Raw genomic sequence first — 23784 nt, 5'->3', positions numbered from 1 at the left:
TCAAATGCTTTTTACAGTAAGTTCTAAATTAGGACATATCATATTTTTATTCTATAGCTATTTTGGTCAGACTGTTTTAATGTTTTCTGGCACAGTGAAAGAAATGTTTTATTTAACGATGCACTCAACACATTTTATTTACGGTTATATGGCGTCAGACATATGGTTAAGGACCACATAGATTTTGAGAGGAAACCCACTGTTGCCACTACATGGGCTACTCTTTCTGATTAGCAACAAGGGATCTTTTATTTGCGCTTCCCACAGGCAGGATAGCACAAACCATGGCCTTTGTTGAACCAGTTGTGGATCACTGGTCGGTGCAAGTGGTTTACACCTACCCATTGAGCCTTGTGGAGCACTCACTCATGGTTTAGAGTCGGTATCTGGATTAAAAATCCCATGCCTCGACTGGGATCCGAACCCAGTACCTACCAGCCTGTAGAGCGATGGCCTAACCACGACACCACTGAGGCCGGTCTCTGACACAGTGAGTTAAAGGTTTGTTAATGTGAACATACACATTTTTTTATCATAAATGTTTTTAAACTTTTGGTTGCAGTTGCAAAATGCATTGAAATCATTTGCTGAGATAGTGGACAAGTACCCTGAAGAATTGCGTGAGGGAGCCAGATTTACCCACCCCCTCGAGTCTACGGATGAGACTGGAACCACCTTGAATCAAACAGAATTTACTGAGGTTGGTCAAGAAAACTATTTATTTAATTTCCTTCAGAGCTGTCAGAAATTACCATGTTAGTCGAGATGGGCGGGTGGGGGTGGGGAGAATAAGTGTTTTTAAAAATAAAACCCAGACAAGTAATATTAATAATAATTACTAATTATTTGCATCTAATTGTTTTACTTCAAATATATCATCCCTAATTTAATATGTTTATTTTGCTTGATGTATATAAATGTATTACAATATACATTGTGTTTTTAGTTCCTGTCTCTGTATGTGGACACACTGCCATCAGTGGTGTTTGATCAGTTCATGGATCACCTGGTGGTATGTGCTGCAGCGCATCGTCTAGCCGTGGAACGTGAGGCTCGGAGGATCCTCCTAACCAATCTCTTCATTGCTTGTGACCACAGTGGGGTGAGGTGCTCTCTAAACACGTAAACATCTAATAACCAATATCTTCATTGCTTGTGACCACAGTGGGGTGAGGTGCTTTCTAAATTACATCTAGAACAGGCAGTGTTTTTATTCTAACCTGTCTTAAGGATGCAGATCAAATAATTATTAGTCATTGCTGCAGATGCTCATTTTATGAAGTTTAGTCATGAAAACAAAATTGATATTGAGCTTTGTATACATAGATATTTACATGCTATTGTATAACAAGTTTATAAAATCCATGTGCATTAACATATGGTGTTTTAAAATATGTATTGTGTTTATTCCAGATTGGAATTCTTGATCGACATCGTATTTTGAACCTGTTTGAGAAATTCTATGACAATGACAAATTTGGCGCTCAGGAAAAGCTGAGAAACCCACGGAGATGTAAGTTATCATTATAAGCATGTCTGTTTATCTGTTGGTAGGTCTGTCAGTGTTCATTGTGTATGTCTGATTGTTATTGTTGATTGTGTATGTGTTTGTTACAGGGCTGATGGTTGATGTTGAGGTTATCGACTGTATGTGTTGTTACAGTGCTATTGGCTAAGGTTGACAAGGTTATTGACTGTGTCTGTGTTTGTTACAGGGCCGGTGGTTGATGTTGAGGTTATCGACTGTATGTGTTGTTACAGTGCTATTGGCTAAGGTTGACAAGGTTATTGACTGTGTCTGTGTTTGTTACAGGGCCGGTAGTTGATGTTGAGGAGGTTATTGTCTGTGTCTGTGTTTGTTACAGGGCTGATGGTTGAGGTTGAGGAGGTTATTGTCTGTATTTGTTACAGGGCTGATGGTTGATGTTGAGGTGATCGACTGTATGTGTTGTTACAGTGCTATTGGCTAAGGTTGACAAGGTTATTGACTCTGTCTGTGTTTGTTACAGGGCCGGTGGTTGATGTTGAGGAGGTTATTGACTGTGTCTGTGTTTGTTACAGGGCCGGTGGTTGATGTTGAGGAGGTTATTGACTGTGTCTGTGTTTGTTACAGGGCCAGTGGTTGATGTTGAGGAGGTTATTGACTGTGTCTGTGTTTGTTACAGGGCTGATGGTTGATGTTGAGGTGATCGACTGTATGTGTTGTTACAGTGCTATTGGCTAAGGTTGACAAGGTTATTGACTCTGTCTGTGTTTGTTACAAGGCCGGTGGTTGATGTTGAGGAGGTTATTGACTGTGTCTGTGTTTGTTACAGGGCCGGTAGTTGATGTTGAGGAGGTTATTGTCTGTGTTTGTTACAGGGCTGATGGTTGAGGTTGAGGAGGTTATTGTCTGTATTTGTTACAGGGCTGATGGTTGATGTTGAGGTGATCGACTGTATGTGTTGTTACAGTGCTATTGGCTAAGGTTGACAAGGTTATTGACTCTGTCTGTGTTTGTTACAGGGCCGGTGGTTGATGTTGAGGAGGTTATTGACTGTGTCTGTGTTTGTTACAGGGCCGGTAGTTGATGTTGAGGAGGTTATTGTCTGTGTCTGTGTTTGTTACAGGGCCGGTGGTTGATGTTGAGGAGGTTATTGTCTGTATTTGTTACAGGGCTGATGGTTGATGTTGAGGTGATCGACTGTATGTGTTGTTACAGTGCTATTGGCTAAGGTTGACAAGGTTATTGACTGACTGTGTTTGTTACAGGGCCGGTGGTTGATGTTGAGGAGGTTATTGACTGTGTCTGTGTTTGTTACAGGGCCGGTAGTTGATGTTGAGGAGGTTATTGTCTGTGTCTGTGTTTGTTACAGGGCTGATGGTTGAGGTTGAGGAGGTTATTGTCTGTATTTGTTACAGGGCTGATGGTTGATGTTGAGGTGATCGACTGTATGTGTTGTTACAGTGCTATTGGCTAAGGTTGACAAGGTTATTGACTCTGTCTGTGTTTGTTACAGGGCCGGTGGTTGATGTTGAGGAGGTTATTGACTGTGTCTGTGTTTGTTACAGGGCTGATGGTTGATGTTGAGGTGATCGACTGTATGTGTTGTTACAGTGCTATTGGCTAAGGTTGACAAGGTTATTGACTGTGTCTGTGTTTGTTACAGGGCCGGTAGTTGATGTTGAGGAGGTTATTGTCTGTGTCTGTGTTTGTTACAGGGCTGATGGTTGAGGTTGAGGAGGTTATTGTCTGTATTTGTTACAGGGCTGATGGTTGATGTTGAGGTGATCGACTGTATGTGTTGTTACAGTGCTATTGGCTAAGGTTGACAAGGTTATTGACTGTGTCTGTGTTTGTTACAGGGCCGGTGGTTGATGTTGAGGAGGTTATTGTCTGTGTTTGTTACAGGGCTGATGGTTGATGTTGAGGTGATCGACTGTATGTGTTGTTACAGTACTATTGGCTAAGGTTGACAAGGTTATTGACTGTGTCTGTGTTTGTTACAGGGCCGGTGGTTGATGTTGAGGAGGTTATTGACTGTGTCTGTGTTTGTTACAGGGCTGATGGTTGATGTTGAGGTTATCGACTGTATGTGTTGTTACAGTGCTATTGGCTAAGGTTGACAAGGTTATTGACTGTGTCTGTGTTTGTTACAGGGCCGGTGGTTGATGTTGAGGAGGTTATTGTCTGTGTCTGTGTTTGTTACAGGGCTGATGGTTGATGTTGAGGTGATCGACTGTATGTGTTGTTACAGTGCTATTGGCTAAGGTTGACAAGGTTATTGACTGTGTCTGTGTTTGTTACAGGGCCAGTGGTTGATGTTGAGGAGGTTATTGACTGTGTCTGTGTTTGTTACAGGGCTGATGGTTGATGTTGAGGTGATCGACTGTATGTGTTGTTACAGTGCTATTGGCTAAGGTTGACAAGGTTATTGACTGTGTCTGTGTTTGTTACAGGGCCAGTGGTTGATGTTGAGGAGGTTATTGACTGTGTCTGTGTTTGTTACAGGGCTGATGGTTGATGTTGAGGTGATCGACTGTATGTGTTGTTACAGTGCTATTGGCTAAGGTTGACAAGGTTATTGTCTGTGTCTGTGTTTGTTACAGGGCTGATGGTTGAGGTTGAGGAGGTTATTGTCTGTATTTGTTACAGGGCTGATGGTTGATGTTGAGGTTATCGACTGTATGTGTTGTTACAGTGCTATTGGCTAAGGTTGACAAGGTTATTGACTGACTGTGTTTGTTACAGGGCCGGTGGTTGATGTTGAGGAGGTTATTGACTGTGACTGTGTCTGTGTTTGTTACAGGGCTGATGGTTGATGTTGAGGTGATCAACTGTATGTGTTGTTACAGTGCTATTGGCTAAGGTTGACAAGGTTATTGACTGTGTCTGTGTTTGCTACAGGGCCGGTGGTTGATGTTGAGGAGGTTATTGACTGTATGTGTTGTTACAGTGCTATTGGCTAAGGTTGACAAGGTTATTGACTGTGTCTGTGTTTGTTACAGGGCCGGTGGTTGAAGTTGAGGAGGTTATTGACTGTGTCTGTGTTTGTTACAGGGCCGGTGGTTGAGGTTGAGGAGGCTGATGACACTCTGAGTGACGAAGAGGAGGAGCCTGAACAATCTGCAGAAGAACAAGGTGAGACACGAGGAGGAGAGTTGCACACTTTGCACTTTGTCAGCACATAGCATGTCTAATACCTGCTACTGCCTGCTCTTCTCTCAGAACTAGCACCCCTGTACTTCAGCTCACACTTAAAACATAACTCTGAAATCACTCTTTCTATCAGGGCATCAAGTTAACATTTGTAAATTGTAAATTAAAATTTAATTGTATTACCTATTAAATATGAAACTTGAAATTTCAAGTGATAGTGTATGCAATATGGCTGATATGTTAGCTGTTTCTGTGATTTGGTGTTAGGTTCTAGTATATTGAGAATTGTCTCAATATTCTAACTTTATTTCTTGAAAATCATAGAGCTGCCTACAAAACTACAACATAATGAAACCTGTATAACATAAGTAAATTTATTATCCATATGGTTCAACATAACCGAGTTAATAATAATCATATGAAGCACACGTGTAATAACAAGTGTGATGACGTAATTTTGGGAAGTGATGTCATAACATGACATTGCTTCTCCAGTCCTTGCTCAGACTGTGCATTTGAAATATGACATCATTTCGTCGTCTCCTTCTAGTTGTGGCTGAAACATTTTGAGTTGGGTCTTGTTATTCATAAGGAAAACAACAATAATAATGTGGATAATAAAGAAATTATTACACTTGCGTGTGAGTCGTACTGATTTTACAAAACTCGTGTCAGGATTCGTGTATTACCCTCGCTCTCGCTCACCCAATACAAAAATCCTGACACTTTTTCGTAAAAAAAATCAGTACGACACACAAGCTCGTATAATAATCTCTATGTAATCTCTTCTTGGTTTATAAAGGTAAGCATAATAATATGTTTAATTTTCTAAGTGTACACAATTTTTGCTACTGGCTGATGCTAAGTCTTAATGTTTGTGCTTCCACAAAACCATAATCAGCTACACTGTTAGATAAACAAACACACTGCCACATTAGCCGTAAACCTTAAAAAACAGTGAACTTTAGGGTGCGACAAATCCACTAGCGTTTGATCCTAGCTAGTGGAGTTTTGTTAATTAATAGCTAGACAAAGCATTCCATGAGGGCTAGTGACTTTCTCAAACATTTGTCGACCACTGTCAGAACTTAATGTAACAAAACTCTTTTCACTAAAGATAACAGGAAAACCTTCTTTAACTCTTTCCTTAGTTTTTCCTGCACTGACCCTTAACTTGTTTTGTTTTTCCTTTGCTAACCATTGCCTGTATTTTTCAGTTTAATCAACCTGTGCTTGCTTTTCTTTCACTCACCGCTTGATACAGTGTGTTAAAGTAACCATCTTTGGATGTAAGGTATACCAAGATCTGGTGATTATGTAATCGTATATCCCATATTCTCCCTGCCCAACATGTTATATAGTGTCTGGTAAAATATGAGATATATTGGACACAGAGTCTGTCTCTGGAGAGGAGGAGGAGATGGAAGAGGTGGAAGAGGAGGTTGAGGTCGAGGTCGAAAGCCCATGCCAAGTTGAAGAGAGAGCCACAAAAAGTGCTCCGGAAATGTGGCAGAAGACTGTGGTTCAGGTTGAAAACACAGGTGTAAAAAGTGCACCACAACTTACTGTGAAACGTTTTAAACGCAAAATCCGACGGAAGAAGAAAACTACCGAAAGTGAGCCGGAGAAAGATGCAGAGACCGTAACTCGACGTAATATCATTTCTCAAAGTGCACCTCAGATAGGACAGAAAACTGCACCAGATGCAGTTCAGAATGGCAAGATTTTATCAAGTAGTGCACCTGCTGTTCTTGAAGCGAAAAAGTCAAAAGAAAGTGAAAAGGAAAATACAGAAAATATCGGTCAACAGGAAGGGGGAAGTGTAGAACAGTTGGAACAAGAAGTTGAAATTACAGAAGACCAAGAACAGCGAGAAAGTGCCGAACAGTTAGAAGAAACAGGTGAGGTGATACCAAGTGAGGACCAAGACTCGGATTTAATGAACTGGGGAGAAGTGAACGGTCAGGAAAGAAACATAATCAAACAGCCATATTTACAGATGTAACTACTGTAAACCAGGAAAAAATTGCTTGCGTATTAACCTCAAGTCGCAAAATTTACACGCACGCATTATTTTCACACACATTATTTTTTACAGATGCCAATGGTCATTCGCGAAATTTAAACGTCGTGAACATGCGCTACTGGTGCGTATTCATGAAAAAAAATGTTGCAATATTAATATGGTTTACAGTAGTCAGCATGAAAACTACATTTGTAGCTTGTCTCTGTCGAAACTACACCCCAGCACATTTGTTTAATTGGTGGCTAACATGCAGTTAATGTACTAGAGTTCATTGCATCAGACAAAAATTTTTTTGTAAATAATTTCAATTTCGTTTGACATAAGAAAAGTAAAAGTGTTTTGGAAATAACAATTTTTTTTACTATTTTTATGTGCAATTTAGAAAACAATCGGCTCAGAAATAAATAACTTGTAGAAAATTCCATAGTATGGAAAAAGGTGTTAATTCCCTGTGGCAAGGACTATATTTCTACTTTGTATAATGACAACCAAGCACATTGTTTAATCAGCGATTAACGTGTCTAATATGGTAGGTGCTACACTTACTATATAAAAAGTAAGAACAATAGTCCTGTTTTATGTAGCTCTCACAATGAAAATTTGTCACATACCATGACCTATGAAATGTTAGTTGTGGAGCACTGCTTGCAAGTAACTGATTGAGTCACTAAGGTAGATTAATCCTGTTACAGTTCACACATGAGGCGAGTACTGTGCTTCCCAACATTGTTAGAATAAATAAAAAAGTCTTCTTAAGATGGGTCATTTTAAATTTATTTTCATTTGATTTCTGTGCTAAAAGTGCCATTGAAGTTCATTAGAATTTTGCATTATATACTGCTGTGCTGTCACAATTTTGTTTTCCATCACTTGTACTTGATTGCTGTAATTAAAATCCACGTTTTATCAACTGTTAAACCTACACATTAACCATACTACTCAGTAAATGATGTACAATACATACTGAACTAATCTTAAAGCATATAAAAGTACAATATCTGACACATTAGTAACCGAAAGGTAAAAATCCCATATATAATATATATAATGATATGTAATAGAGTTAAATGCAGTAATTATTTAGAGTAAAAAATGCAAAGTTAATTCATTTCATTTCATTGTCGTAATTGAGTTAGTACAGTGTGTTTTTAACAAGATCAGGGTTGATAAACATTTAATTCTGTAAATTATGATTGCTATATTTTTAAGTGTGCAGTATTTCTTTACTGTGGAATTAATGTTAAATGGATTTTTGTTTATTATAGTAGATAATAAAAATGCAGAGTTGAAGCAATCAAGTGAAGAAGATAAGCAATCAAGTGAAGAAGATAAGCAATCAAGTGAAGAAGATAAGCAATCAAGTGAAGAAGATAAGCAGACGAGTGAAGAATTGAAGCAATCAAGTGAAGAATTGAAGGAATCGACAGAAGTACAGGAGGAATCGGTAGAAGTACAGGAGGAATCAGCAGAAGTACAGAAGGAATCAATAGAAGTACAGAAGGAATCGGCGGAAGTACTTGAGGAATCGGCGGAAGAACAGAAGGATGAAGGTGAGCAGATTGATAAGACAGAAGGTGGAACAGAGGTGACGGAGGAAGTAAAGGAAGATGCTGAGAAACCTGAAGGTTAGTATAGTTGGGTACTCAATATTTGTTCCTCCGCAGTTTGAGTGTCCTGTCCTGTTTTTATGTGAAATAAGGCTAAAGTGCACCTAGTGTTAAAATCTGGCAGTTTGAAATTTCCAATAAGCAAATAACAGTCGGATACCAACAGCCTGGTACCGTGTCTGAAATACATTCTGTTAATAATTCATACACCACGGACCTTTAGTTTGATAATTTTGATAGTTTTCTAATAACATTAAACTTAAATGGTGGTGACTAGAATGAACACAACATGAAAGAAGAAACTTGACAGCCCTATCTAAAACTGACTCGGCCAGGTTTGAATAGGAGTGTAGGTTTTCTCCAGTGATTAACATGTAAATTTAGTGCCTTGAGTGAACATCAATATCATCCAAACTAAAAGTCTGTGTCATCAGATTTAGGCAACTCTATTTTAGACGCCTGTTACAGTACTTGTTAACTGTTTAGTTGTTGGAAACAGGATAGGACAAGAGGACAGTCACGCTATATTAACATTGCATAGTATGGTCAAACCTGTTTTAAACAGACACCAGATGATTTGGGAAAATAAAAATGTAACCTCTTAACAGGTAGCCATACACCATGTAGTATCTGAGTGGATCAAAGTTCGAGATGCACCCAACGTTTCATCCTATATTTGAGGCTATCAGTCCTGTGAGAGTATCATGTTAGCTTGTTCTTTTTAAATATAGATGTTCAAGCTGACGAGACGTCTGCCTCTCAGACTCAGGCTGGCCAGGATGTGAGTGAGAAAAGTGAAACGCCGTCGGTCAAATTCCAGGAGGAAGGGTTGAGCCAGGAGGTTGATGGCCAGGCAGGATCCTCTTCCTCGGTGAAAGCGCAGGACGGAGCTGTGGGGCAGGATGATTCCAGTCTGATGAACGTCACCTTCGCTGAAGGGACAGCCTTCGACAGAGAGAAAACCAGTTAGTTGTTTGTAACCTTTTATTAAGAAATGTTGGCCATCATTCTTTGTACAGGACTTTCAGACCTGAATGTTTGTGTAAGCCATTTATGGGTCATACCAGAAATATAAATCAGGAATTAAGCTAGACTCAAATAATTATAAGCAATTTGTTGAATTTCATGAAAAAATTTGTAACCAAATTAAACTTTCAATTTGCCAAACAGCTAGAATGGCAGCTGATCTACAAAGGGCATATCATTTTCTAATTAGCATTTTACTAAATTAATAGTGAAATATATATGTCAAATTCAGTTTTAACAATGTCAGCGTTAACATGCAAATGGTAACCCATTTAAATTTTACATTAACTCATTACACATATGTATATGATGTCCTATATTTAATATGCAAATGAAAAAAGGGTAAATAAAATATAGATTTGCCAAAATACCTGGGTGAGCATGTAGTATAACTGGGTAAATGTTATATATTTCATTTACTATATGTAATACACAGGTGTATATATTTATTGTATGTGATATACCTGGGTGAGCATGTAGCATAACTGGGTAAATGTTATATATTTCATTTACTATATGTAATAAACATGTGTATATATTTATTGTATGTGATATACCTGGGTGAGCATGTAGTATAACTGGGTAAATGTTATATATTTCATTTACTATATGTAATAAACACGTGTATATATTTATTGTATGTAATATATTTACAGGATAATTGAGTGATCTAAAATCTGAATAGAAGGAAACAATCAATGCATGTAGTCTGAATCTAAATCTGTCGGAACCAATCTAAATCCATCTGAACTTATCTAACTCTGAAACTCTTGCAGACACCTCCCTGCACAGCAGAAGCCAGTCTCAGCTGTCTGCGTTTGACGAGAACTTGCTGAATGTGTCCCAGTTTGTTGGTGTGATGGAGAACTTCCTGGGGGATTCCCCAAACAGGACGCTGCTGAAAGAGCTCTTCAAGTTCATCAAGCAAGGCTACGAGGAGACTGAGGAGGAGAAACTGAAACGACTCACCAAGGTATGGGGCTGTCAGCTTAGTGCTGTCTGTAGTGCTGTCTGCTTAGTACTGTCTGTAGTGCTGTCTGCTTAGTGCTGTCTGTAGTGCTGTCTGCTTAGTACTGTCTGTAGTGCTGTCTGCTTGGTGCTGTCTGTAGTGCTGTCTGCTTAGTGCTGTCTGCTTAGTGCTGTCTGTAGTGCTGTCTGTAGTGCTGTCTGCTTAGTGTTGTCTGCTTTGTGATGACTGCTTTGTGATGTTTGCTTTGTGCTGTCTGCTTAGGTCTCACTACACAGATGTCATCTGCCATTGAAACCCATGTTAAATTGCCCAACTTCAAATGAAGATTGCCAATAGAATGAGTTCTCGTTGGCACTAAAAACATACACCATTGCGAACATACATTGCGAGTTTTTTGCTATATGACCGCATCTGGCTGTAGTACCAGTCCGAACAGGTAGTTCATTAACCGATTCACTCCAGCTGTCTCTTGTGCTACTCACCATGTCCCAAAAGGTCAGTGCATAATATTACAAAATAACATGGGCAAAATACACCCAGAAGGCTTACCATTAAACATACATATTGTTTTAATTCTTCCCCAATTCCAAGAAGTGAATATGTGAATCACAACATATGTCACAATCAGGAACTATAGTGGACCGTGATCATTGAATTCTCACCCGGAAGTGATCTGTGTAGTGAGACCTTAAAGTCTTATTAACAGATTTTGTCAAACTTGGTTTGAAGTCAGGTTTGATAATTTGGGTCATTTACATCATGAAAAGCCATACTAGACCAGTATAACTTATGAACTCTAAATAATACACCAAAAGATAGATGCACCATACCATCCAATAAAACGTCATATCACATTGTTACTCCTTGTTTATCCACACAATAGATGGCCATCAAACAAACAGCCACTACATGGTAATATATGACCTTTTTGGTAGTTCTGATATAAGGAATATACAAAGAAGCTAATTATCTAGTTCGTTCATTAAAAATATTAGTTTTCATTAATGGTTGCTATGGCAACAATTATTTCATAGTGAAGTGTTGAAATCCTGTGTTTTTTTCTGTATATTTCAGCATGAAGATCCACACATTATTAATGGCAGATACAAATTCTACTTTTATAGTAGAATACTGTTACATATTCACAATACCATCAAAACTATTTGTCACTATGACTGTACATTCGAAAAAAAATCATTATTCACATAATCACAGAAATTAGGGTGTATTTGGATATTGATCTTGTGACCTTGAATTTTGACCTTTTACAATGAGAAACTCAATGTTAGACACTCAGGTCAATTTATATATTTACATATAAGAACGCTAGCATATACATTTTGACACCCCAAGTGCTGTCTGCTTCATGCTTTCTGCTTAATGCTGTCTGCTTTGTGTTGTCTGCTTAGTGTTTTCTGCTTAGTGCTGTCTGCTCAGTGTTTTTTGCTTTGTGTTGTCTGCTTTGTGTTGTCTGCTTAGTGCTTTCTGCTTAGTGTTTTCTGCTTAGTGCTTTTTGCTTAGTGTTGTGTTTGTGGTGTCTGCTTACTGCTTTCTGCTTTGTGTTATCTGCTTAATGCTTTTTGCTTAGTGTTTTCTGCTTAGTGCTTTGTGTTGTCTGCTTTGTGTTGTCTGCTTAGTGCTTTTTGCTTAGTGCTTTTTGCTTAGTGTTGTGTTTGTGGTGTCTGCTTAGTGTCTTTTGCTTAGTGCTTTCTACTTTGTGTTGTCTGCTTAATGCTTTTCGCTTAGTGCTTTTTGCTTAGTGCTGTTTTGTGTTGTCTGCTTAGTGCTTTCTGCTTAGTGCTTTTTGCTTAGTGTTTTCTGCTTAGTGCTTTGTGTTGTCTGCTTTATGTTGTCTGCTGTGTGTTTTGTGCTTTCTGCTTTGTGTTGTCTGCTTAATGCTTAGTGTTTTCTGCTTAGTGCTTTTTGCTTTGTGTTGTCTACTTTGTGTTGTCTGCTTAGTGCTTTCTGCTTAGTGTTTTCTGCTTTGTGTGGTCTGCTTAGTGCTTTCTGCTTTGTGTTGTCTGCTTAGTGCTTTTTGCTTAGTGCTTTTTGCTTTGTGTTGTCTGCTTAGTGCTTTTTGCTTAGTGCTCTGTTTTGTATTGTCTGCTTAGTGCTTTCTGCTTAGGGTTTTTTGCTTAGTGTTTTCTGCTTAGTGCTTATTACTTTGTGTTGTCTGATTAATGCTTTTTGCTTAGTGTTTTCTGCTTAGTGCTTTTCGCTTTGTGTTTTCTGCTTTGTGTTTTCTGCTTAGTGCTTTCTGCTTTGTGTTGTCTGCTTAGTTCTTTTTGCTTTGTGTTGTCTGCTTAGTGCTTTTTGCTTAGTGCTTTCTGCTTAGTGCTCTGTTTTGTATTGTCTGCTTAGTGCTTTCTGCTTAGTGTTTTTTGCTTAGTGCTTTCTGCTTTGTGTTGTCTGCTTTGTATTGTCTGCTTAGTGCTTATTGCTTTGTGTTGTCTGATTAATGCTTTTTGCTTAGTGTTTTCTGCTTAGTGCTTTTTGCTTTGTGTTTTCTGCTTTGTGTTTTCTGCTTAGTGTTGTCTGCTTAGTGCTTTCTGCTTAGTGCTTTCTGCTTAGTGTTTTTTGCTTAGAGCTTTCTCCTTAGTGCTTTTTGTTTAGTGATGTGTTTTGTGCTGTGCTTTGTGTTGTCTGCTTAGTGCTTTTTGCTTTGTGTTGTCTGCTTAATGCTTTTTGCTTAGTGTTTTCTGCTTAGTGCTTTTAGCTTTGTGTTGTCTGCTTAGTGCTTTGTGTTGTCTGCTTTGTTTTGTCTGCTTATTGTTGTCTGCTTAGTGTTTTTTGCTTAGTGCTTTTTGCTTTTTGCTTTCTGCTTTGTGTTGTCTGCTTAGTGCTTTTTGCTTAGTGCTCTCTTTTGTGTTGTCTGCTTAGTGCTTTCTGCTTTGTGTTGTCTGCTTAGTGCTTTCTGCTTAGTGCTCTCTTTTGTGTTGTCTGCTTAGTGCTTTTTGCTTAGTGCTCTTTTGTGTTGTCTGCTTAGTGCTTTCTGCTTAGTGCTTTCTGTTTAGTGTTTTTTGCTTAGTGCTTTCTGTTTTGTGTTGTCTGCTTTGTGCTTTCTGCTTAGTGCTTTTTGCTTAGTGCTTTCTGCTTAGTGCTCTGTTTTGTGTTGTCTGTTTAGTGTTGTCTGCTTAGTGCTTTCTGCTTTGTGTTGTCTGCTTAGTGCTTTCTTCTTAGTGCTCTGTTTTGTGTTGTCTGCTTAGTGCTTTCTGCTTAGTGCTTTTTGCTTAGTGTTTTCTGCTTAGTGTTTTCTGCTTAGTCCTTTCTGCTTTGTGTTGTCTGCTTAGTGGTTTCTGCTTAGTGCTCTGTTTTGTGTTGTCTGCTTAGTGCTTTCTGCTTTGTGTTGTCTGCTTAGTGTTGTCTGCTTTGTGTTGTCTGCTTAGTGTTTTCTGCTTTGTGTTGTCTGCTTAGTGCTTTTTGCTTAGTGCTTTGTTTTGTGTTGTCTGCTTAATGCTTTCTGCTTTGTGTTATCTGCTTAGTGTTTTCTGCTTAGTGCTTTTTGCTTAGTGCTTTTTGCTTAGTGATGTGTGTGTTTTCTGCTTAGTGCATTCTGCTTAGTGCTCTGTTTTGTGTTGTCTGCTTAGTGCTTTCTGCTTAGTGCTTTCTGCTTAGTGCTCTGTTTTGTGTTGTCTGCTTAGTGCTTTCTGCTTAGTGTTTTTTGCTTAGTGCTTTCTGCTTTGTGTTGTCTGCTTAGTGCTTTCGGCTTAGTGTTTTCGGCTTAGTGCTTTCTGCTTAGTGCTTTCTGCTTTGTGTTGTCTGCTTAATGCTTTCTGCTTAGTGCTTTCTGCTTAGTGCTTTCTGCTTTGTGTTGTCTGCTTTCTGCTTAGTGCTCTGTTTTGTGTTGTCTGCTTAGTGCTTTCTGCTTTGTGTTGTCTGCTTTGTGTTGTCTGCTTTGTGTTTCTGCTTAGTGCTTTCTGCTTAGTGCTTTCTGCTTTGTGTTGTCTGTTTAGTGCTTTCGGCTTAGTGTTTTCGGTTTAGTGTTTTCTGCTTAGTTCTTTCTGTTTTGTGTTATCTGCTTAGTGTTTTCTGCTTAGTGCTTTTTGCTTAGTGCTTTTTGCTTAGTGATGTGTGTGTTTTCTGCTTAGTGCATTCTGCTTAGTGCTCTGTTTTTTGTTGTCTGCTTAGTGCTTTGTGTTGTCTGCTTAGTGTTTTCTGCTTACTGCTTTCTGTTTAGTGTTTTTTGCTTAGTGCTTTCTGCTTTGTGTTGTCTGCTTTGTGCTTTCTGCTTAGTGCTTTTTGCTTAGTGCTTTCTGCTTTGTGTTGTCTGTTTAGTGCTTTCTGTTTTGTGTTGTCTGCTTAGTGCTTTTTGGTTAGTGCTCTGTTTTGTGTTGTCTGCTTAGTGTTTTTTGCTGAGTGTTTTTTGCTTAGTGCTTTCTGCTTTGTGTTGTCTGCTTAGTGCTTTTTGCTTAGTGCTTTCTGCTTAGTGCTCTGTTTTGTGCTGTCTGCTTAGTGCTTTCTGCTTTGTGTTGTCTGCTTAATGCTTTTTGCTTAGTGTTTTCTGCTTAGTGCTTTTTGTTGTCTGCTTAGTGCTTTCTGCTTAGTGTTTTCTGCTTAGAGTTTTCTGCTTTGTGCTTTGTGTTGTCTGCTTTGTGTTGTCTGCTTTGTACTTTCTGCTTAGTGCTTTCTGCTTAGTGCTTTCTGCTTTGTGTTGTCTGCTTAGTGCTTAGTGCTTTTTGCTTTGTGTTTTCTGCATAGTGCTTTCTGCTTAGTGCTTTCTGCTTAGTGCTTTTTGTTGTCTGCTTAGTGCTTTCTGTTAGTGTTTTCGGCTTTTGTGCTTTCTGCTTAGTGTTTTCTGCTTAGTGCTTTCTGCTTAGTGCTTTCTGCTTTGTGTTGTCTGCTTAGTGCTTAGTGCTTTTTGCTTTGTGTTTTCTGCATAGTGCTTTCTGCTTAGTGCTTTCTGCTTAGTGCTCTGTTTTGTGTTGTCGGCTTAGTGCTTTCTGCTTAGTGTTTTCTGCTTAGTGCTTTTTGCTTAGTGATGTGTTTTGTGTTGTCTGCTTTGTGCTTTCTGCTTAGTGCTTTTTACTTTCTGCTTAGTGCTTTTTGCTTAGTGATGTGTTTTGTGTTGTCTGCTTTGTGCTTTCTGCTTAGTGCTTTCTGCTTTGTGTTGTCTGCTTAGTGCTTTTTGCTTTGTGTTTTCTGCATAGTGCTTTCTGCTTATTGCTTTCTGCTTATTGCTTTCTGCTTAGTGCTTCTGCTTTGCTTTGTGTTGTCTGCTTAGTGCTTTTTGCTTTGTTTGTTTTCTGCATAGTGCTTTCTGCTGTGCTTTTTGCTTTGTGTTTTCTGCATAGTACTTTCTGCTTAGTGCTTTCTGCTTAGTGTTTTTGCTTAGTCTGCTTTGTGCTTTCTGCTTAGTGCTTTTCTTAGTGCTTTCTGTGTGCTTTTTGCTTAGTGCTTTTTGCTTAGCTGCTTTCTGCTTTCTGCTTTGTGTTGTCTGCTTAGTGCTTTTTGCTTTGTGTTTTCTGCATAGTGCTTTCTGCTTTGCTTTCTGCTTTGTGTTTGCTTAGTGTTAGTGCTTTTTGCTTAGTGCTTTGTGCTTTGTGTTGTCTGCTTAGTGCTTTTTGTGCTTTCTGCTTTGTGTTGTCTGCATTGTGTTGTCTGCTTAGTGCTGCTTAGTGCTTTCTGCTTAGTGCTCTGTTTTGTGCTCTGTTTTGTGTTGTCTGCTTAGTGCTTAGTGCTTTCTGCTTTGTGTTGTCTGCTTAGTGCTTTTTACTTAGTGCTTTCTGCTTTGTGCTTTCTGCTTAGTGCTTTCTGCTTTGTGTTGTCTGCTTAGTGCTTTTTGCTTAGTGCTTTCTGCTTAGTGCTTTCTGCTTTAGTGCTTTCTGCTTTGTGTTGTCTGCATAGTGCTTTTTGCTTAGTGCTCTGTTTTGTGTTGTCGGCTTAGTGCTTTCTGCTTAGTGCTTTCTGCTTAGTGCTTTTTGCTTAGTGATGTGTTTTGTGTTGTCTGCTTTGTGCTTTCTGCTTAGTGCTTTTTACTTAGTGCTTTCTGCTTAGTGCTTTTTGCTTAGTGCTTTTTGCTTAGTGATGTGTTTTGTGTTGTCTGCTTTCTGCTTTCTGCTTAGTGCTTTCTGCTTAGTGCTTTCTGCTTTGTGTTGTCTGCTTAGTGCTTTTTGCTTTGTGTTTTCTGCTTAGTGCTTTCTGCTTAGTGCTTTCTGCTTAGTGCTTTCTGCTTAGTGCTTTCTGCTTTGTGTTGTCTGCTTAGTGTTGTGTGCTTTTTGCTTTGTGTTTTCTGCATAGTGCTTTCTGCTTAGTGCTTTCTGCTTTGTGTTTGCTTAGTGTTGTCTGCTTAGTGCTTTTTGCTTAGTGCTTTCTGCTTTGTGTTGTCTGGTTTGTGTTGTCTGCTTAGTGCTTTTCGCTTAGTGCTTTCTGCTTAGTGCTCTGTTTTGTGCTCTGTTTTGTGTTGTCTGCTTAGTGTTTTTTGCTTAGTGCTTTCTGCTTTGTGTTGTCTGCTTAATGCTTTTTGCTTAGTGTTTTCTGCTTAGTGCTTTTTGCTTTGTGTTTTTGCTTTGTGTTGTCTGCCTAGTGTTTTCTGCTTTGTGCTTTGTGTTGTCTTCTTAGTGTTTTCTGCTTAGTGTTTTCTGCTTAGTGCTTTTTGCTTTGTGTTGTCTGCTTAGTGCTTTCTGCTTTGTGTTGTCTGCATAGTGCTTTCTGCTTAGTGCTTTCTGCTTAGTTCTGTTTTGTGTTGTCTGCTTAGTGCTTTCTGCTTTGTGTTGTCTGCTTAATGCTTTCTCCTTAGTGCTTTTTGTTTAGTGATGTGTTTTGTGCTGTCTGCTTTGTGTTGTCTGCTTAGTGCTTTCTACTTAGTGTTTTCTGCTTAGTGCTTTCTGCTTAGTGTTCTGTTTTGTGTTGTCTGCTTAGTGCTTTCTGCTTAGTGTTTTCTCCTTAGTGCTTTTTGCTTAGTGATGTGTTTTGTGTTTTCTGCTTTGTGTTGTCTGCTTAGTGCTTTTTACTTGGTGCTTTCTGCTTAGTGCTTTTTGCTTAGTGCTTTTTGCTTAGTGATGTGTTTTGTATTGTCTGCTTAGTGTTTTTTGCTTAGTGTTTTTTGCTTAGTGTTTTTTGCTTAGTTCTTTTTGCTTAGTGCTTAGTGCTGTCTGCTTTGTGTTGTCTGCTTATTGCTTTCTGTTTTGTGTTGTCTTCTTAGTGCTGTCTGCTTACTGCTGTCTGAACGTGATGATGTTAATGTATATTTAATATTTACAGATGTATAACAAGGTTCTCTATTCTAAGTGTAAGGTGATGATGTTAATGTATATTTAATATTAACAGGTGTGTAATGAAGTTCTGTCTGCTAAGTGTAAGGTGATGATGATAATGTTTATTTAATATTAACAGGTGAGTAAACAAGGTTCTCTCTGCTTAGCGGAAGGTAATGATGTTAATGTGTATTTAATATTAACAGGTATGTAACGAAGTAAGATGATGATGTTAAGGCATATTCTTACAGCTCACTGAGCTATTAAATCACCTAGCAAAGTATTACCAAAAATATATATATATATTTGAGTTGTCCTAAATGTACTTTATTCAACCATCTACATAGCCACCATACAAATGATATTTTGTTAAAAGTAATTGAATTATGACAATGGTCCATAATTAAAAAACTAAAATTGCTGAGTGAGTTGACATGGATTTCACTCCATCGTAGTTCAGTTAAGATGATGCGATAACTAGATTTGGTTTCCAAATATTAATGTAATTTTCATTTATTCATTTTCAAAGAAATAAGGTCCTTAAACCATGACAGTATGCCTTTAATGTATATTTAATATTAACAGGTACGTACCGAGGTTCTCTCTGCTAAGCGTAAGGTGATGATGGACCAGCTGTTTGAGAAATGGGACAATGATGGATCGGGATACCTTGACCTTGATGAGGTGGAGCACAGTATGTACAAGTACAAGGATGGGCAGGAAACAGCGGCCATTAAACAGGGTACGTACACAATACAGTTAAACTTGAGTCCTGGCTATAGTAGGGTCATATATGAAATAAATGGGCAAACCCCCAAAACATTCCTAGAAAACGTTTTATGGTGTTTTCCTATAGTATTTGGTCCAGAGAACAACATACCGAAAGTAGGCCAAAATAGGACTATCACAAAGGGAAACTCCAGTCATGCCAGTAAAACAGTAAGCAGGTGAGTGCATTAGCATCTTTTCCCCAGGTGAGGCAGTCCATAAGTGTAGTGCTGCCATCTACAAATATCTCTTCTCCAGAATAAGACAAAAGATTCCAATCAGATTCACATTTCTTCAGATTTTACCTAAGGTCGACGACTGTCACTTTTCGCACCCTTGTTTTAGCTACGTACACAGTAAATAAAACATATCCAACGGTAATTTTTTGATATGATATGTTTGACAAAAGGTACAGACCTGAAATTGGAGTCCACTCTTGAGTATGTTCCCCAGAGCTTGTGTTACATGCTTCAGAATCTTCTTGTCGGAAAGGACACTCGGAGGAAAGAAACAAGTATAGGCTACTCAATCATTCCGGCAGTTCGTCCAAGGACAGTTATAGCCCCGCTACAGCTAGGACTTGCAGCACAAATGTACCACCACTTTCGATCTAGATTCCGTATAAACAGTCTTTCTACAATGGGTTATTGCGCATCATATTCCGAAGTACAACGATTTGAAGAAAATGCTGCGTCTTCAGTTGCTCCAGATATTTTAGGTGGTCAAACAGCCATAAGCGACATGATGCTGTTATTCGCCGCAGATAATGTGGACCACAACATTGTGACTCTTGATGGGAAGGGTACATTCCATGGAATGGGAATGATTGCCGCTGCAACTCCTGGCAGTCAAGTCAGCTACACAATTCTTAGGCAGAAATTGTGTGAACTAAACGTCATGAATGAGACTAAAATTCCAATCAAAGAATACTGCTTTTCAAAGCACATCCATTGCAGCATAAAATTCCAACTGCTACCATTGCTGAATAACGATGACCATAAAATTTATCTGCTTTGGGAGATGTCCTTCAGATTTCATGTACAATGCCCAAATAGGCAAGGAATGATGCACACGCTGACCAGTGAGCGTGGCCACCCAGGACAATTATCGGTGCTGTTCCTGCCAATGATTGATATGTACCCTAGAGACAGGACGTGCATCCTGTCCACTCTTGAGTTCATATGCAAGCTTGCGTCAAAGCACAACGTTTCACCTGTAGTCACTTTCGACCAGCCTCTCTTTTGGAAAGTTTCTGAAATAGTGAACAAGGTTGAAGACAATAGCCCAGTAAAAGATGTTGTCTTGTTACTTGGGAGCTTCCATACACTAATGAACCTGTTGGGTGCTATTGGGACATTGATGGAATGCAGTGAACTCAAAGACATACTGGAGGCAATCTATGGGGAAAATGCAGTCGTACACATGATGACTGGAAAGGCTGTGCAGCGTGCACTTCGTGAACATCTCCTAGTTGACGAGTGTCTCACCAACCAAATCATATCCAAGATCATTGAAAGTGAACCAGGATTTGAGAGCCTCATACAGGAACTTGAGGAATTATACTGTCAAGCAGAGAAAGGTGAAATAGATGTTGACAGAGTGATTGGATGTGATTGTATGGACAAGTTTGTTTGTGTAGTAACCTCAAAAAAGGCTGAATTGTCTGACAATTCCAAAACAAGCAAACTGTGCTTGAACTATCTGCGAATGTTGGGAGTTGTGCGGGAGCTTATTGAGGCTGATCGCACGGGATCATGACAAATGCATCTCCATGCTGTCTCAGATTGTTTGCCTATATTTGCCACCGCGGGTCACCCAAATTACCTCAAGTCTGCCTATCTGTATCTCCAAAAGATGACGTCTTTGGAGATTGAAAACCCAGAAGTGTTTCAGAAATTCATGCTTGGATACCATGTCATCCGGCGAAGCAACAAATTCTGGGCTGGTATTGGATGTGACTTGGTCATTGAACAGATTCTTATGAGGTCACTCAAAAATACAGGGGGTTTAACAATGGGTAGTGGGATGTCAGAACACCAAAGGGCCATCTGGACAATGTCTTCTCCCGTATCATGTATGTAAAACTATGCCATGCAGGAATGTTGTGACATGCAGTATACAACTAGCGAACAGCACAAAGAAGCAACTGCTGCAAGAATAGTCAGGGATATAAAGAGGATCTGACCAAACTTGCCACAATGATTGGACTCTATACCCCATTCTCAGGTGAAACGACATCGCGGAACATTATAACAGGGATAAATGCTAATGACGACGTAAACATGCATGACCTTTTCACTGTTGGCAGTGACACTGTTAGCAAAATAGAAAGTCAGTTGATATTTTCGTATTCACACAAAGGCAACACTTAAAGTGAAGACATTGGCGTCAACAAGGGCTGTCAAGGTTGCTGAAGACAGAACCATTGATCCAGCACTGTTGTTTCAGAGGTTCCTGGTAGTGTCACAGTCTGGAGAGTTGAGCTTAGATGAGGTGATGAAGTATGAACTTTCCCCGTATCCACCCTCCTTGTTTGGAGAAGATATAGATCTCATTGCTTCTGTACCATGGGAAAATAGACAGTAAGGAACTCTACTTTCGTTCGGACAAAGGGAAACCAAATGTGTACAATATCAAAGTTTTGAAGAAGTTACTCGGGAATGATGTCTGCACAGATTTGTTGTTTGTCCATGCATTCACTGGGTGTGACACTACAACTAGAATCTTTGGTGTTGGGGAAAAAATCAGTGTTTCAAAAAGTCATCAAGTGTGATTCTGTCTTGCGTACCTGTTCAAAGATTGTTTGTGCTCCAGTCACAGATCAAGTTACTGTAGAAAGTGCTGGGTGTAAGACAATGGTGTCTTTATTTAACGGGACAAAGTCTGAATCTCCAGTATCAATGCGGTACAGTTACCTCTGCAAAAAGGTGGCGACAGCAAAGACATTCGTAACACCAGAGCGATTGCCCCCCACAACCTCAGCAAAAAAATATCACGCATGGCTACCTTCAAGTCATGCAATGGATGGGCCACAGTGACAACTTGGACCCTGCAAAATGGGGCTGGGATATTCAAGAGGACAATTTCACACCAATAATGATGGACAATAAACCTGCTCCTGACATCATGCTAAAAATTATTCACTGCAACTGCTCGTCTGGATGCAAAACACTTAGATGTAGTTGTATGAAGTACGGACTTGAATGCAAAACACTTAGATGTAGTTGTATGAAGTACGGACTTGAATGCAAAACACTTATATGTACTTGTATGAAGTACAGACTTGAATGCAAAACACTTAGATGTACTTGTATGAAGTACAGACTTGAATGCAAAACACTTAGATGTACTTGTATGAAGTACAGACTTGAATGCAAAACACTTATATGTACTTGTATGAAGTACAGACTTGAATGCAAAACACTTAGATGTAGTTGTATGAAGTACAGACTTGAATGCAAAACACTTATATGTACTTGTATGAAGTACAGACTTGAATGCAAAACACTTAGATGTAGTTGTATGAAGTACAGACTTGAATGCAAAACACTTATATGTACTTGTATGAAGTACAGACTTGAATGCAAAACACTTAGATGTAGTTGTATGAAGTACAGACTTGAATGCAAAACACTTATATGTACTTGTATGAAGTACAGACTTGAATGCAAAACACTTAGATGTAGTTGTATGAAGTACAGACTTGAATGCAAAACACTTATATGTACTTGTATGAAGTACAGACTTGAATGCAAAACACTTATATGTACTTGTATGAAGTACAGACTTGAATGCAAAACACTTATATGTACTTGTATGAAGTACAGACTTGAATGCAAAACACTTAGATGTAGTTGTATGAAGTACAGACTTGAATGCAAAACACTTATATGTACTTGTATGAAGTACAGACTTGAATGCAAAACACTTAGATGTAGTTGTATGAAGTACAGACTTGAATGCAAAACACTTATATGTACTTGTATGAAGTACAGACTTGAATGCACCGGGGCTTGTGGACCTTGCCAGGATGACAATTGTGAAAATATGAAACATGTACCCATTTTAGATGAAAATGAGGACTGATAATATTTTGATTTGTTTGTGAAGCAGTAAGTAATGGTTCCCCACCTGGAATGACATCCTGGGTACCAACTAATTAAGAAAAGGTGGAAATTGGTTCTATATGCGTACGACACTGTGTGTTAAAAGAGTGTGGTTGTGGCATCAGCATCTTGGTGTCATCAGTGATTTGATGATGTCATCTCACACAGATATACAGGACAAAAACTATTTCAATTTAATTTCATGTGAATCTCAGTTTCATAAATTGGAATTTGCCATCAGATTACAAGAAATTAGGTCATGACGTCACATCATGTCATGACGTCATAACATAACTTAGAGACACTTCTGTCAGCTGCAGGACTTTTAAGGTAATAAGCTTTATGAATAATTTTCACTTTTAAAGTGGTCTAGTACTGCTTGTTTCAAAAAAGATATTAGGATTTTTTATCAAATGGCGGCCATTTTATTTGATGTCATATTTAGACCCTTTGCGGTTCTCATATTTTGGCCTACTTTTGATATGCTGTTCTCTGAACACAATTTTACCAAAAAAACACCATAAAACGTTTTCTAGGAAAACAAATTGGGTTAGTCTGCATAATGATCCTACTACTACAGATTTTTGTAGTTATCTTAGCACTACTATATGGTAAAACCATCTTAAGCTTTGACGTCACTAAAGTGTTTTACGATATCATACCACTAAGATAGTTTTGCCCTGATCAGGAGGTCGAGCATTCACAGTCGCTCACTAGACTGGTTTGGTTAGATTTGGGGGGGTTTTGTTTGTGTTTTAGTCCCCTACCGGTTTCATCTCCGTAATTCTGTCTCTTTTCATCTGTCTGTCCCACATATAGTTTTCAGATGTTTTTTTCCACAATGCCTTGAGAGATTGAGCCTGAAATTGTGTGTATAGCTTTATCATGTACTACCGTATTTTCCCATGTATTATACATACTTTTTTCTCTCTCACAAAATACAGCTTTAAAATGGGGGTGCGCACTATACATAACAATAGAAAAAACTATCTTTTAAAAATGTCCAGCGATCACCCATAAAAAATCGCTGATTGGTAGTTTACAGGTTATTGACAGTGTTCATTACAACGACCCCTGCATGTGCTGTAACCTCACCGTGGTGCAGGGGTGTAACATTCTCTTTGAGAATGGCCAATACAGCACAATATGGAAGTTTTGAGTAAAATTCAGTATCCGTAAAATTCTGTGATATTTGTGTTTTTGCACAGTTCTTTACACTGTTTTTGTTTGTCTTGAATTTTTATATTGATGTTGATCATCACTTTATTTATTTGCATTACCATAGTTTGACACCCAATAGCCGATGTATTTTTCGTGCTGGGGTGTCGTTAAACATTCATTCATTCGTTCATTCGTTCATTCATTACAACGAAATGCCCAAACCCTCTTAAAAATCACTTTTCACTTGTGGTGGTTGTAATAAATGTAAAATAAATGTACAAAAGTATC

The 23784-nt window shown here is 38.8% G+C and overlaps 1 protein-coding gene across 7 annotated transcripts in view; it reads left to right on the top strand.

Annotated features, from left to right (window-relative positions):
* Positions 1 to 23784, top strand: part of LOC121369352 (EF-hand calcium-binding domain-containing protein 5-like) — a 71170-nt gene that overhangs the window by 28404 nt on the left and 18982 nt on the right. For 4 of the 7 annotated variants that reach the window (XM_041494373.1, XM_041494374.1, XM_041494379.1 and 1 more), the window contains 9 exons: positions 563 to 700; positions 947 to 1102; positions 1414 to 1513; positions 4541 to 4621; positions 6034 to 6540; positions 7931 to 8290; positions 9004 to 9237; positions 10075 to 10271; positions 18047 to 18203. In XM_041494373.1, the coding sequence (XP_041350307.1) occupies positions 563 to 700; positions 947 to 1102; positions 1414 to 1513; positions 4541 to 4621; positions 6034 to 6540; positions 7931 to 8290; positions 9004 to 9237; positions 10075 to 10271; positions 18047 to 18203 (1930 nt within the window). The remainder of the gene's footprint in view (positions 1 to 562; positions 701 to 946; positions 1103 to 1413; positions 1514 to 4540; positions 4622 to 6033; positions 6541 to 7930; positions 8291 to 9003; positions 9238 to 10074; positions 10272 to 18046; positions 18204 to 23784) is intronic. The other 3 variants (XM_041494376.1, XM_041494375.1, XM_041494378.1) reach the window with 3 other exon arrangements.

The sequence above is a fragment of the Gigantopelta aegis genome, chromosome 3, assembly GCF_016097555.1.
Source record: "Gigantopelta aegis isolate Gae_Host chromosome 3, Gae_host_genome, whole genome shotgun sequence".
NCBI classification, from domain to species: Eukaryota; Metazoa; Mollusca; class Gastropoda; order Neomphalida; family Peltospiridae; genus Gigantopelta; species Gigantopelta aegis.
The sequence above is the reverse complement of the archived record's forward strand: the minus strand, read 5'-3'. Positions and strand labels throughout refer to the sequence as shown.